The sequence below is a fragment of the Mustela nivalis genome (assembly GCF_964662115.1).
Source record: "Mustela nivalis genome assembly, chromosome: 14".
NCBI lineage: Eukaryota > Metazoa > Chordata > Mammalia > Carnivora > Mustelidae > Mustela > Mustela nivalis.
Genome location: NC_139033.1, coordinates 5,901,714 through 5,916,934, shown reverse-complemented (window position 1 = coordinate 5,916,934; position 15,221 = coordinate 5,901,714). Strand labels below are relative to the sequence as shown.

At 35.1% G+C, this 15,221-nt stretch overlaps 1 protein-coding gene across 2 annotated transcripts in view; it reads right to left on the bottom strand.

The window, feature by feature from the left end:
• TAOK3 (TAO kinase 3) overlaps positions 1-15,221 on the bottom strand; it is a 184,140-nt gene that overhangs the window by 76,456 nt on the left and 92,463 nt on the right. For both annotated transcript variants that reach the window (XM_082699774.1, XM_082699775.1), the window contains exons 3-5: positions 11,778-11,987; positions 3,839-3,910; positions 3,357-3,458 (exon numbers count right to left, since the gene is read on the bottom strand). In XM_082699774.1, the coding sequence (XP_082555900.1) occupies positions 3,357-3,458; positions 3,839-3,910; positions 11,778-11,897 (294 nt within the window). In that variant the 5' untranslated portion in view covers positions 11,898-11,987. The remainder of the gene's footprint in view (positions 1-3,356; positions 3,459-3,838; positions 3,911-11,777; positions 11,988-15,221) is intronic.

Genomic DNA, 15,221 nt, shown 5'->3' with positions numbered 1-15,221 from the left:
TCTTAAAAAATTTCTAGAACAATATTATTAAAATACTATTGGTATTTACTGAGTTTGCAATTTTGGGACTCTTTTCAAAAACAAAAAGGAAAAAACTCTTTTACTCTCATCCTAGATTTTTTTTTTTAGGTGTCCCAGACTACTGATTTATAGACAAGGTCAGAACCATGAGTGCTCAATGACCAATCTCTACACACACACATACTCTCTCTCTCTCTCTCCATACTATTTTCTTATTCTAAAAAACATATTCTAAAACCATATGTTCCTTTTAAAATACAAATTTCCTAACGTCACCTACACATAACCACAATTAATATATTAGCTCTTTTCACTTAAAATAATTGATGCGAAAACATGTGTTTATGAATTATATACTTTATTTGTGAATTATGTACTCTATTACTGGAATAATTTAGAAGAATATGAGATATAAAATTATATAATATAGACATGTGATATATATTATAATCATATATTATTATAGCATACAATAATCATGCATTATATAAGATTAATATATAGTATCATATTCTTCTATATCATTCTAGGATTGCGAGGTATAAAGTACATATTATATATCATATATTGTTATTATTTTTAAAAGATTTTTATTTATTTGTCAGAGAGAGAACATGCACAAGCAAGGGGAGTGAAAGGCAGAAGAAGAAGCACAGAACTCAATCCCAGGACCCTGCGATCATAACCTGAGCCAAAGGCAGCCTCTTAACCAACTGAGCCACCCAGGCGTCTCATATACTATATATTATTGTGTATAACAGAGTTATATGTTTACATCTAAACTGTTAAATTTGTTATATATTTATATGTGTAATTAAATATATAACTATGTATGTTAAAATCCTTCCATTATCAGAATAATTTAAAACTTAAGAAACGTAACTTTAAAGTTTTGAAATTTTATAGTTTTCTGCTTGACATTAAAATAAACAGATTTGAAAACATTAATTTATTTTCTTATTAATAGAAGTATAATTGACATATAATATTATGTTGATTTCAGGTACACTTCATGGTGATTCAACAATTACCCATTATGAAATGCTCAGGACTCTAAATGTAGTTACCATTTGTCACCATATGAAGTTATTACAATATTACTGACTATATCCCTACACTGTACTTTTCATCTTCGTTATTTTATAACTATAAGTTTGCACCTCTTAATCCTCTTTACCTATTTCACCCATTCCCCCACTCCTGTCCCATCTGGCAACTAACAGTTTGTTCTCTGTGTTCATGAGTCTGTTCCTGTTTTTTGGTTTGTTCGTTTGTTTTTTTTGGATTCCACATGTAAGTGAAATCATATGGTATTTATTTTCTATGTCCAATTTATTCCACTTAGCATAATACCCTTTAAGTTAATTCATGTTGTCACGAATGACAAGAGTTCATTCTTTTTTATGGCTAAGTAGTATTAGATTGTATATGTACATCACATCTTTATCTATTTGTCTATCAATATCACTGAGGTTGCTTCCATTCCTTGACTATTTCAAATATGCTGCAATAAACACAGGGCTACATATATCTTTTCAAATGTGCATTTTTATTTTCTTTGGGAAAATACCAAGCAGTGGAATTACTAAGAATGTATGGTATTTCTATTCTTAATTTTTTGAGGAAACGCCATACAGTGTCTGCACCAATTTACATTCCCACCAACAATGCACAAGAATTCCTGTTTCTCCACATCTTTGCCAACGCTTTTATCTTTTTTTAAAAAAGATTTTATTTATTTATTTGACAGACAGAGAGATCACAAGTAGGCAGAGAGGCAGGCAGAGAGAGAGAGGAGGAAGCAGGCTCCCCACTAAGCAGAGAGCCTGATGCGGGGCTCGATACCAGGACCCTGAGATCATGACCTGAGCCAAAGAAGGCAGAGGCTTAACCCACTGAGCCACCCAAGTACCCCAAGTCAAATTAGTCTTATGGCTGTTTGTATGCATGTCTCTAGCAGTTCAGTTCCTACGATCTCCTTCGAGTCTATCAGTCTATCAGAGTCTATCCTCCTACTGAGTCTATCAGATCTGTTGTGGACAGAGACCCATTAACCAAGCTTATTAGCACCCTGTGTAACTTAAGAATAAATAGGCTTTAAATAAGAGCTCAGATTTTCTGAAGACTCGAAACACATAATATTCAGCATTTGATTTTGTAACATTTATCCTGCATACTTAAAATCCCTTTCTAAACTCCTTTAAGATGGCGGAGATTGCCGGAGAATTGATTTCCAGGTAATGAGATACTCCTCTGATTAATTTCTTCTGCTCAGAACAGAAGTGATGGCTCTAGATACCTTAAAAGCTGCTTGAAAAAAAAGGTTTAAGTATATTGTTTGATAGTCTATCTGGGTTACAAAAATTCCATTCCCTAACTGGTGATCATTTGTATATGGTAAATTCTCAATAGATGAATCTTGATAAATGATGGTTAGACTGGACATTAAATTGGAGTGCAAGGTCCGATAAAGTACAAAGTACAGTATTTTCATGTACTAAACAGTAGCTAACCTAAACACAGAAACACAATCATGTAAAAATATACTCAAAGGATAGAGTGGAATAAAAGACTTTTTTGAGGGGCGCCTGGGTAGTTCAGTGGGAGCCACATCGGGCTCTCTGCTCAGCAGGAAGCCTTTTTCTCTTCCTCCCTCTCTGCCTCCCTCTCTGCCTACTTGTGATCTCTGTCTGTCAAATGAATTTAAAAAAATATTTAAAAAAAAAAAAGACTTTTTTGAGGGGGGATTGGGGGCAGAGGAAAAGGTAGAGAGAGAATCCCAAGCAGGCTTCATACCCAGAGCAGAGTATGACACAGGGTTCGATCTCACAACACTGAGATCATGACCTGAGCGAAAATCTAGAGTCAGACACTTATCCAACTGAGCCACCCAGGCACTCAAGACTGTTTCATTTTAATCATGTGCTAGGCCCTATCTGATAAAACTTAGACCACGATGGTGATACTAAGCATAATCCCAAATTTTGGGGGAATTGGAGTGGGGAATGAGAAATGACAACAATAAAAATTCTAGGATGAGAATAAAAGGATCTTTTAGTTTGGTAAATAAATCATAAAATGGTATTAACTTTTCACTATCTGTTGATTGTTTATAGAATAAAATTTCCCATAGGCTAGATATCATATTTAATCTTACAGAATGTATGCCAACCATATGGCACACTCTGAGGTATTAACAAATGTTAAGTACTGATAACAAAAGTCAAATGGGACAGAAATAGGACTGAAAATTTTACAGATCAAAGAGAACACAGAAAAAATAGAAAAATTTTAATTGGAAATAAATAAATGATAATACAGGTCCTTTGACGTACCCAAGCAGTGTGCTCTTTCAAGTAACAACCTTTATACTCAATGGTGTTAGGATGCTTCAATTGTCTTAAAAATTTGACTTCCTTGAGAATATCTTGCCATTTCTATTGAAGTAATAAAGAAAATGGTATGATTTTTAGGCTGCACAAAGTATTTTATTATCAAGTATACATACATAATATTCTTTTCATTAGTTTAAATGGACAAAGTAAAAGTTTAATAAATAAAGCTGTTTAAACTTGTGTTATTTCTTTAATTTTAGTACATGTAAATGTAAACGTATTACCAAATATATAATAAATCTATGATACTAACTTACGTTCTATTCCACAAATTAGTTGAGGCAGAATATTAAGAATATTTATTATATACTCCACAAAAAGGAATAAAAAACTATGATACATGTTTAAAGAACTTTGTTTCTACCATCAATTTCATACCAACTGGTTTATGTCAGTTTAGGTATAAAAGGTCTTTAACATACCTCTTGTGTCTGTTTCCCACTGTAGGACATTTTCTTAACTGCCACCACCTCATTGGTGTGAGCATTTGTGGCCTGTGTTGAGACAGCAGAAGAAAAATAAAATAAAAAAAAATGTTTCAGCTACTTTAACTTAAATATTTGACTGGACACTTTAAAAAACATTCTCACACTGGGGCGCCTGGGTGGTTCAGTGGGTTAAGCCTCTGCCTTCAGCTCAGGTCATGATCTCAGGGTCCTGGGATCAAGCCCCGCATCAGGCTCTCTGCTCAGCAGGGAGCCTGCTTCCCCCCTCTCTCTCTCTGTCTGCTTCTCTGCCTATTATGTGATTTCTGTCTGTCACATAAATAAATAAATAAATAAAATCTTAAAAAAAAAATTCTCACACTTATTAACAGTTTAAAGATATTGCAACTTCTAATAGTCTAGACAGATGTTTCCACCCCACTATAAAGTACAATTTCTTTAGATCTATATTCATATACGTGCAACAACCATAATATTAAAAAGGATTAGGGTTTAAAAACATATATATACAAACAAAAACATGTCAAATTTCCAAAACAACCATACTGGCTTCACCATGTAAAATATCCATCAGTAGAGAACCAGTTAGATAATGTGATACAATCATACGATGAAATAAACAGTAAAACAATGAGGTAATATATATGAATATACAATTATATGGAAAGATGTAAAAAATACAATGACAAAAACAAGCTGCCTATAATCTTACTTTTGCAAAATAATACTAACGTGAGTGTATGTGTGGAAAGAATATGAGAGAATTTATACCAGAATACATATCAGTGATAATCCTAGAGCAGCGCTGTCCAACAGAACCTTTCTCTTTTTTTCCAACAGAACTTTTTGTCTTGAAGGAAATGCTTCCTTTATACCTACATCATGTATGATGCATGTGAAATGTGGCTACAGTGATTGAAGAAATGGAGTTTACCTTTTAATTAATTTAAATCTAAATTGTGGCTACTACACTGAACAATGCAACAGAAGGTAAGAAAAATTTTAAGAGGGACTTTCGCTTCCAAAAGTACTTATATTTTATAGAATATATAAGAATATATTACATATATACTTACATACATATGTGTACAGTGTATTCATCTTCAAAGACTGCTTTGTCTCATAATTATCTCTATATAGCTTTTCCATACCCCAAATACAATTCAGTGGAAACACACATGAAAATAATAACTCAAGTAATAGTCTTCCCCCAAATTTTCTTAAGAGATTTAAAACTAGATAATTTTCTAAAAATTTTCAGAAAAATAAATATAAGACTTTAAAAGATGATCTAATTTTGGCTTTCTTCTAATAACAGAGCTCTGCATCAGTGCCATATTCCTGATGTCAGTAAGCTATTTTTATTCTATGATATTATTATTGTAAACCAGTGATTCTGTAAAGCAGTGATTCTGAGGTAAAAGATTGGAATTCAGTAACTGATAAAATCAGGTCACCAATTTTAGAGAAAAATGTATAATCATTTTCTTCAGTACACTTAAAGAAGCTCCTCAGATAAAACAATGAATTTCTTTCTTAGTAAAAAAAAAAAAGAATTTATTTATTTATTTCTAATAAAAATTTTTTAAATTAAAAAATGAACAATAGCTTACTGATATAAAAAAAATTCAACAGTCTTACTGATTGACAAAATGCTAAGCAAATGAACACTTACTGAAAAAAAATTTTTTTTTTGAAGATTTTATTTATTTGTCAGAGAGAGAGAACAAGAGAAGAAGCACAAGCAGGGAGAAAAAGAGCAGGCAGAGGCAGAAGCAGGCTCCCTACTAAGCAGGGAGCCCGATGTGGGACTCCAGCCCAGGATCCTGGGATCATGACCTGAGCGCAAGGCACTGCTTAACTGACTGAGCCACCGGGCGTCCCTGAAAAAAATTTTTTTTTACAAGTACTAAAGAAAGGCAAAAGTACCTACTATAAAAATAAGGTATCTACTAGTTAGAGTTTTCAAATCAGCAAGCAGGGCTCTATGAAGGTATTTTTTAGATATTTTGTTTATTTAGAAGGTACAGATGGAATTCTGTCAAAAAACAAAACTCTCTCATATTTTGCTGGCTTTTATTTAACACTATTTAAATTTAAATTAAACACTATTTAAATTTAATGCTAAGACTGCTTATATGACAACAACAAAGACAAGTTGATGTGAATTCAGTACTACAGTAAAGGTTAGAGTGATTGTATCAGAAAAGCGGGTATTTTGGAGATCAATCTATGCCCTGTGCAGGCTAAGCAGCCTGGGAAAGGTTTAGGAAATGCTCAAAGAATGAGGAATTTTAACTTGCAACAGGGATTTTTTAAAAACAAATCCTTAACCTTTATAAAAAGAAAAGAAAAGGCCCACACAAAGGGAATCAGATGGTATTCTCTAATTGCTTATTAAGGTTATTTATAATTAATCCTTATTTGGGACCAGAAACTTGAAAAAAGTTACCCGAGAATAAAAATATATTTCTTGGGGCACATGGGTGGTTTAGTCAGTTAAGGGACTGATACCTGACTTCCTTTCAGGTCATGATCTCAGAGTGAGTGGTGAGATCTAGGCCGTATTTCTCTGTGCTCAGTGGGGAGTCCGCTTGAGATTCTCTTTCCCTCTGCCCCTCCCCCTGTGCCTGTTCTCTAAAAATAAATCTTTAGGGCGCCTGGGTGGCTCAGTTGGTTGGGCAACTGCCTTGGGCTCAGGTCATGATCCTGGAGTTCCAGAATCGAGTTCCCCAACGGGCTCCCTGCTCGGCAGGGAGTCTGCTTCTCCCTCTGACCCTCCCGTTTCTCATGCTCCTCTCTTATTCTCTCTCTCTCTCAAATAAAAAAATAAATTTAAACAAAATAAAAATAAAAAAATCTTTAATATATATGTCCTTACATTTACAGAGTAAGCATTACTTAGGACTTGGTATGTATACTTGCTTACAAAACCTGCCTACTGGAGCACAGACTCATTATCTGGTAAATATTTTCATGTTGATTTTTCTTAGATGTGAAATTTATTTTTTAAGTTTTTATTTAAATTCTAGTTAACATACAGTGTAATATTAGTTTCAGGTGTACAATTTAGTGATTCAACAACTCCATACACCACCCAGTGCCCATTGCAAGGGCGCTCCTTAATCTTTATCACCTGTTTCACCCATCCCAGCCTTCCCTCCTCCCCTCTGGTTAAGCATCAGTTTGCTCTCTAAAGTTAAGAGTTGGTTTAGATGTGAACTTTTTTTTATATATATTTTTAAAGATTTTATTTATTTATTTGACAGAGAGAGATCACAAGTAGGCAGAGAGGCAGGCAGAGAGAGAGGAAGGGAAGCAGGCTCCCTGCTGAGCAGAGAGCCCGATGTGGGACTCGATCCCAGGACCCTGAGATCACGACCTGAGCTGAAGGCAATGGTTTAACCCACTGAGCCACCCAGGTGCCCTAGATGTGAAATTTTTAATGCAATTTTATACTTGTTATAAACCAGAACTGAAACTTAAAAAAAAATTAATCTTTTAATACAGGGAAAGAAAACTATCAGTGGGGTTTCAACTTTCCAGTACTTTTATGATTATTGTTTATCATTATTGAATACACATTTCAAGTGTTATTCTAGAAACTTACATTTATACTTAACACTTCCAATAGTCTAAATGACTTCAATAACTTTAAGCAAGATCATTGATTCAAAAAATATTTTAGAATACTATCTGTTTCTGAGTTTCTCAACCATTTCCAGCTACATTTAGATTACAGTCTACTTGTTGCTAACTTACATTTTAATTAACTTAAATCTAAACTGTGGCTACTACAGAAATAGAAATACACAGAAATATAAAAATTAAAAATAAGCTTTTCTTTTTGCCTTAGTTGTTAAGTCTCAACTAAAAGGTAATAATTATACTGAGAAGAAGAGAACTAAATTATTAGCTTTAGGTGGATTATAGGAAGTATGCGAAATTCAACAAGGCAACACTAAAAACACAGAAACTTCATAGTTGTGTTTAAGTGAATACAAAAATGAACATGCTTGGCCCTTTTCTATCTTCCTTTAATACGGGGTTTCTTACTATCTCATTTGTTAATGCTGCTAATTTCTGAATTACTTATGTAAATCCAAACACACAGAGGGATTTCATCAATAGCTTCCATTTTTTCTAAATATACTCTCAGCTGATTGATTCCCTAGGAGCTGAGCCAGCTAATAGTTCACTTTAAATATACTTCCTGACATCATTAGTGTAAAAGCTATAAACTACAAAAGCCTAACAATTATAGTGTTTAGGTATAAAAATGTTGGTTGCTAGAATCTGGTCTTAATGGCTTTCTAGCATGACTAGGATTCATGAAAACTACTAATTAGCAGTACCCCAAGTTCTCTGAGTTCTTTATAATTCACTCCTTCATTCAACAAATACTTATTAGGTAGTCAATAAGTATCAGGTATTGGGGTAAGAACTGTGAGTAAATATGCTCAGTACCTATCTTTTGTCTAGCAGCACAGACAGTACAAAAATCTCGTAACCAACAAATGTGCAATTGCAATTGTGACAGGTGCTGTGAAGAAGAGTGTGTGTTACTCTGAGAAATAAAAATGAGGGGATGGCAGGTCAGGAAAGGCTTCCTTGAAGAAATGAGGATTCAGCTGAGAGATAAAAGAGGAACAGGAGTTAAGAGAATGAAGGTAAAAGGGGAAACATTCCAGAGAAAACAGTTTATGCAAAAATCCCATGATGATGGTCAAAGAAAGCTATTCTATTATAGATAGGGCAATGAGAATGAGAGGGAATAGAACTTCAGTACAAACAGGGACACACTGTGGAAGACCCTGTAGGCTGGCTACAGTAAGTTTTTTGTTTTTGTTTGTTTTTTTAGAGATTTTATTTATTTATTTGACAGACAGAGATCACAAGTAGGCAGAGAGAGAGGGGGAAGCAGGCTCCCTACTGAGCAGAGAGCCCGATGTGGGGCTCAATATGGGGTTCGATCCTAGGACCCTGAGATCATGATCTGAGTGAAAGGCAGAGGCTTTAACCCACGGAGCCACCCAGGCGCCCCTACAGTAAGGGTTTTGATCAAATTTACTTCTTTCTCCCCGGAGTCACTGTGGTGCTGACAAGAGACTAAAGAGAGACCACAGTGGACACACAAAGATAGCTTAGGAGGCTACAGCAATTGTCCAAGGAAGAGATGACAGTCCTCTTGGTTATCATGGTATGAGTAACAAGAGGAAGAATCTATCAATAGGGAGGAACTACATATAGATATGACTGTGGCCCATGAGAAATCCATTTTTAAGGTATTACCTATGTGACCATTATAGATAAAAGGTTAAAGCTTTTCTAGGCTTTACAGTAAAGAGTAAGTTAATTCCCCTTTAATCTATTTTTTAGTGGCTTAAGGGTTTATATGGGCTTGTACTACTTGTTTTGTATACAGGCAATTCTGTATAGTTAATGATTACATTTTCAAAGCCACCGAGATATCCTTATGATTTTTCTAGTCTATCATTATCAACAAATAACATGTATTTAGTACCTACTGTAAACACGACACTGGGCTAACGTTTAGAGTTGTAAAGAAATATTAGAAATAGTTCTCATTTTCAAAAGGCATTTATTCTAGCTAAATAGAGAGGACTTAGCCCCAACAGCAAACACATCACTAGGTCTTCTGCAGCCTACTATAAAGTAGGTCTCATTTTGCCTTTAGTCCAAAGGCTTGTGAGTTTTGATACATGCTTGGTTTACTGTAGTCAAAAGGAGAATTTTGAGAGGGGATCTAGCTGCTTTTTATTTTACTGATTCATTTTTTATAAGTTTAAATTCAATTTAGTTAACATATAGTGTATTATTAGTTCCAGGGGTAGAATTTAGCGATTCATGGGTTGCATAGAACACCTAGTGCCCATTGCAGTTGCTGTTTTTTGAAATACACAAGTCAAATAGAGATTGGAACTACCCTCTGACTCTGGCTAAGAGAGACTGTGAGGGGATGAATGAGTTATAAATAGAAAAAAGAAAAGATGACTGAGGAAAGCATCTTGGAGCAAAATAAATAGGTCACAAACAAATATGTACAGAATGTATCAATTTTTAAAAAGTTCAAAACAAACAAAACCAAATTATATTGTTAGGGGTGAAGAAGAAAGGGAGTTACATGTAAAGAAAAACTAGAAAATAATTACCATAAAATTCAAAATAGACGTAACATAAGAGGGGCTTTTGGGAGGCTGGTAATATCCTATTTTTTGGCCTGGCTGGTGTTTAGAAAAAGATTACCTCTTAATTGTTCTTTAAATTACATATCAAAATATATGGATATGTATTTATGCACATTTCTGTGTGTACATTTACAATTTAAAAATCCTCTTTAAAAAAAAAAAAAAAAGCATCCCTGGGGTGCCTGGCTGGTTCAGTTGGTAGAGCATGAGATTCTTGATCTCAGGGTTGTGCATTTGAGCCTCAAGTTGGGGGCAGAGGTCACTAACTAACTAAATAAATAAATAAACTTAAGGGGGAAAAAAAAACCCCAAAACTATCCCTGTGAATGAAGAAGACAGGGCTTTGATTGGGTTTTAAATACTATTCTAAGCCCAAAGACTAACATAGCAGGGTTGACTAGAAAATTAGCACCCTTTCCAGCCATGGAAGGTTACTTAATGATAAAATGTACTTGAGTGGAAGCCAAATATTAAATTAGGGCAAAGGAGAAGTGGTGGTAGTGCTGAGCACAGACGCAAAGACATGACAAAGAGTTCAGGGGAAACCCAGGCTGAAGATTGGCCTATAGACAAAAAGATGAACTTAAAATGCAATTAATAAAATCTTATTTGGAAGGACAACTGAAAATAAGCCCTGCCCAGATGCCAAAACATAAAGGATCACTTAAAAGTCAAATAATTTTTGATCAAGGAAAAAAAAAATTCGATAACAGGTTTAGAGAAGTGAGTAATAAGCAGTACTTAAATATCACTTGCTTTCTTAAGTATTTGAGACTTCGATGAGGCAAACTTCTAAGGTTATATAAATGAATTAGAACTACATTTTCTGTAATGAATTTCAGGTGAAAGAGTGATGGTAACATTTCAGTTACTTCTCATTCTTCTTATTAGATGGTAAGTCACAGTCTTAGAATTCAAACTGAGTTAGGGGGCTAAGCGTTATGCCCTTTAACCTAAAATACTGACTTGATACGAATGTTACTAAAAATCTTTGATGGTCCACCTGTCTGAGTAGCCATCCGTTCATCCATCCATCTGTCCATCATTTATTGAGTTCCTATTATTATCAGACAGGTTATGGGGATATAGCAAGGGATAAGATAGGTATAACCTCTGACCTCATGGCATTTATGTAGGGGGAGGGACATATATGAGTCAAAAAATCTCACAAAGAAGTATTTAATTATATCCACGATAAATTCAACAACATGCAAGGAGTATCAGATCCTTAGGAGATCCCTATGAGGGTGCTATGAGATCATAAAAAATGATTTAATTTAGTTCAGGACAGTTGAACAGGAAAGGCAATCTTGTGGACGCAACACTTAAGCTGAAATCTGTACAGTAAGCAGGAGTTAGACAGGGATACAGACGCAATGTGCAGAATTTTCTAGGTGGGAAGAATAGCATATATAAATGCCCTGAGGCAGAAAAGAGCTTGGCTTATAGAGGAAATGCATAGGGCCAAAATTTAAGCTTATATATATATATATTGATAGTTTGTGTACAGGTGACAGCGATTCCACTGACTTTAATAATGCCTAGATTTCTAGGACTGGCTTTTCAGCAGTGAGTATTTGCTTCTAGTGTAGACATTTAACTTGTAGAAAAAACCACTAAAAGCAAACGTATTTTACAAGTAATAGAATGTGTAGAATTCAAACTCCCCTAATTTAATCTCTCTAAACCACTCTAAAATTACTTACAAAATAAACTGCTCCAAAACTTCCATGTCCAATTTCGTGCAAATCAATAAAAAGTTCTTCAGGATCATCTTTGTAGAAGAGATCAGCAATCTCTGAGTCCTTCGGCACCCCTTTACGCATGATGACCTGTATCTGCAAACGTTTTGCTTTTGATATCCCAGTCAGCTTTCTCTCTCATTTACAAATATTTGGGGGGTAAGTTTTCAGTACCTGTAAAAAAATAAGGTTTGACATTAACTTATTTCTAAAACATCATCGTGGTTGGTGGTAATATAAATTAATATTAAAAAGCACTCCAGACTTACAGTTTCATAATAAAAAGACAAATAACCCCCCCCAAAATGGGAAAAGGATCTGAAGACATTTCTCTTAAGATATACAAGTGGCCATTAACACATGAAAAGATGCTCCACATTATTATTATTATATTTTTAATTTTGGGTATAATATTTATGGTCTTTTTAAAAAGATTTTATTTATTTATTTGACAGAGAGATCACAAGCAGGCAGAGGCAGGCAGAGAGAGAGAGAGAGAGAAAGAAGCAGGCTCCCTGCTGGGCAGAGAGACTGATGGGTGGGCTCGATCCCAGGACCCTGGGATCATGACCTGAGCCAAAGGCAGAGGCTCTAACCCACTGAGCCACCCAGGTGCCCCGATGCTCCACATTATTAGTCATTAGAGAAATAAACATTAACACCACAGTAATATACCATTTTTTATCTACTAGGATGACTACTATCAAAAAGTTAAATAGCTATTGGCAAGGATGAGGAGAAAGCAGAACCCTCCAAACTGCTGGTGGGAATATAAAGTGGTGCACCATTTTGGGAAAGAGACCGGCAGTTCATCACAAACTTAAAAATCAAGATACCATTTGACCCAGAAATTCTACTCCTTGGTATAAATCCAAGAGGAATAAAAATCTATGTCCACACAAATACTTGTACAGATCGATATTGACAGAAGCATGATTCATAGGAGCCAGAGGTGGGAACAATCCAAAGGTCCATTTGGTGAATGAATAAACAAAATGTGGTACATCTGTACAATGGAATATTATTTTGGCATAAGAAGGAATAAAGTGCCAATACACGCTACGACATGGGTGAAACTTGAAACACGATGTGAAGTTAAAGAAGCAAGTCACAAAAGATGCCATATTGAATAATTCCATTTATGTAACACACCCAGAATAACTAAATCAACGGAGATAGAAAGCAAATTATCGGCTGACTACAGCTGGGGGAAGGAGAGTTTGGTAAAAGGGATGGGCTTTCTTTTTAGAGTCATGAAAATGTTCTAAAACTGGTTGTCGTGATGGTCCCACAATGGTTAATATACCAAAAACCACTGAACTGTACATTTAAATGAGTTATATCTCAATAAATCTGCTTTTAAAAGCATTTTGGTCTATTTAATATTTAAGTAATAACAGCTAAGATTTATAAAGCACTACTATGTGTCAGGCAACGCTAAGTTCCATATAGGTATGTATTATTTTCTTTAATCCCTACTGCAGCTACATAATGCAGACTATATTATTTTGATTTTTATAAAAAATTAGAACCAAGAGGCAAAACTACTTCCCCATAATCAGGCAGCTAGTATTTGTGAGAACTGGGACCCAAACCCAGATCTAACCATACAGCCCATGCTCTTAATGCACAATATATACATACAGAATAGATAATTAGGTAACAAACTGCTATAATTTGGAGATTATACTAACATTCACTTAAGAGGCAGATTATTCCGCTGCCATACAAAATATTCTGAGTTTGAAGTTTCTGTTAATAAAAGGACAACACGGTGGGGGGGTGCCTGGGTGGGTCAGTAGGTTAAGCCTCTGCCTTCGACTCAGGTCATGATCTCAGGTTCTTGGGATCCAGTTCCACATTGGGCTCCTTGCTTGGCAGGGGCCTGTTTCCCCCCACCCCTGCCTGCTGCTCTGCCTACTTGTGATCTCTCGCTCTCTGCCAAATAAATAAATAAATATTATAAATAAATAAATAAATAAATGGACATTATTTTGACATGCTTACATATTGGTTTTTAACAGTTATACTTAATTGATATAGATCCCTTTTTATTTTTTGAATACTGAAATATTAATTAACTTTCATCCATTTTTTTTTATTGTAAATATACCCCTACCATGAGAATCAATCATTTCAAACTGAAAATATCACAGGATAGTTTGTGTTTCCTCCTTGACCAATCAGATATGTACGCTAGAAATGTAGTTATTAGCCAATAAAATTGTGTTTTAAAAAATGTGAGACAGGGGGACCTGGGTGGCTCAGTTGTTAAGCCTCTGCCTTTGGCTCAGGTCATGATCCCAGGATCCTGGGATCGAGCCCCACATTGGGCTCCCTGCTCATCAGGAAGCCTGCTTCTCCCTCTCCCACTCCCCCTGCTTGTGTTCCTGCTCTTGCTGTCTCTCTCTCTCTACCAAATAAATAAATAAAATCTTAAAAAAAATAATAAATAAAAATGTGAGACAACAGTCCTCATTCAAGGAGAAGAGAAAAAGAGGATTGTTAATAAAGAAGTACAAGCAGTCAGTTCTAAGAAGCATTTTTCTCCTGTGACATGATAGCTTTAGGTGACTATGTACACTACTTCACATGGTTAGTCTAGTTAAATCATTAGCAGGTCAGCAGCCTACCTATCCCTCTATCCAGGCAATTCTTTGCTTGACTCAACAAATATTTATTGAATGCCTACTATTTGCTAGGCATGTACTGGGTTTTGGTTGGTTCCAGGTACAATGGGATGTGGTCCCTGTTTTTAAAGGGCTTAGAGTCTAATGGGGGAATAAGCATTACACCATACTGATACAAATAACAAAATGGTTATAAATGACTGTTATGATGAAAAAGCAAAAAATTTAATAGAAGATACAATAGGGTGGTCTGGTCTATTTTTTCTTAGATATGAAAAAGCATGCCTTTTAGGAAAAATAAAAATTGTTCATTCAATATGGATGTATGGAAGGGTTGGAAGGCAAAAATATAAAGCTGGTGTTAAGCCAAGGGAAATCACAACAGGCCTTTTAGACCATATTAAGAAATAAGGACTTTATCTTGAGGGTAGTGGGGAGCCATCAAAGGTTTCAAATGAGACAAAGGGATTCCCCTGCAACACCATACTTGTAATCCTAGGCATTCATCCTGACAATCCATGAATACTGATAATCAAGTATAAAAAGTCAATGTATCAATACTACTGAAAAAGTAACTCAAATTTAGTTGTCAGTCAAGTGACTAAAATTACACAACTAACATTCAAAAAGTGTTATTGCCTTCTTTGCTCACGTTTAAGAACAGAAAAGAGAAATGATGTATCAAAGTTATGCCTTTTCAAGACTATGTCTCCCCCCCACCCCACACAAAAAGCAGAATCTGAGCTGTCTTTAGGAAAAACAAAAAGACCTGTGAACT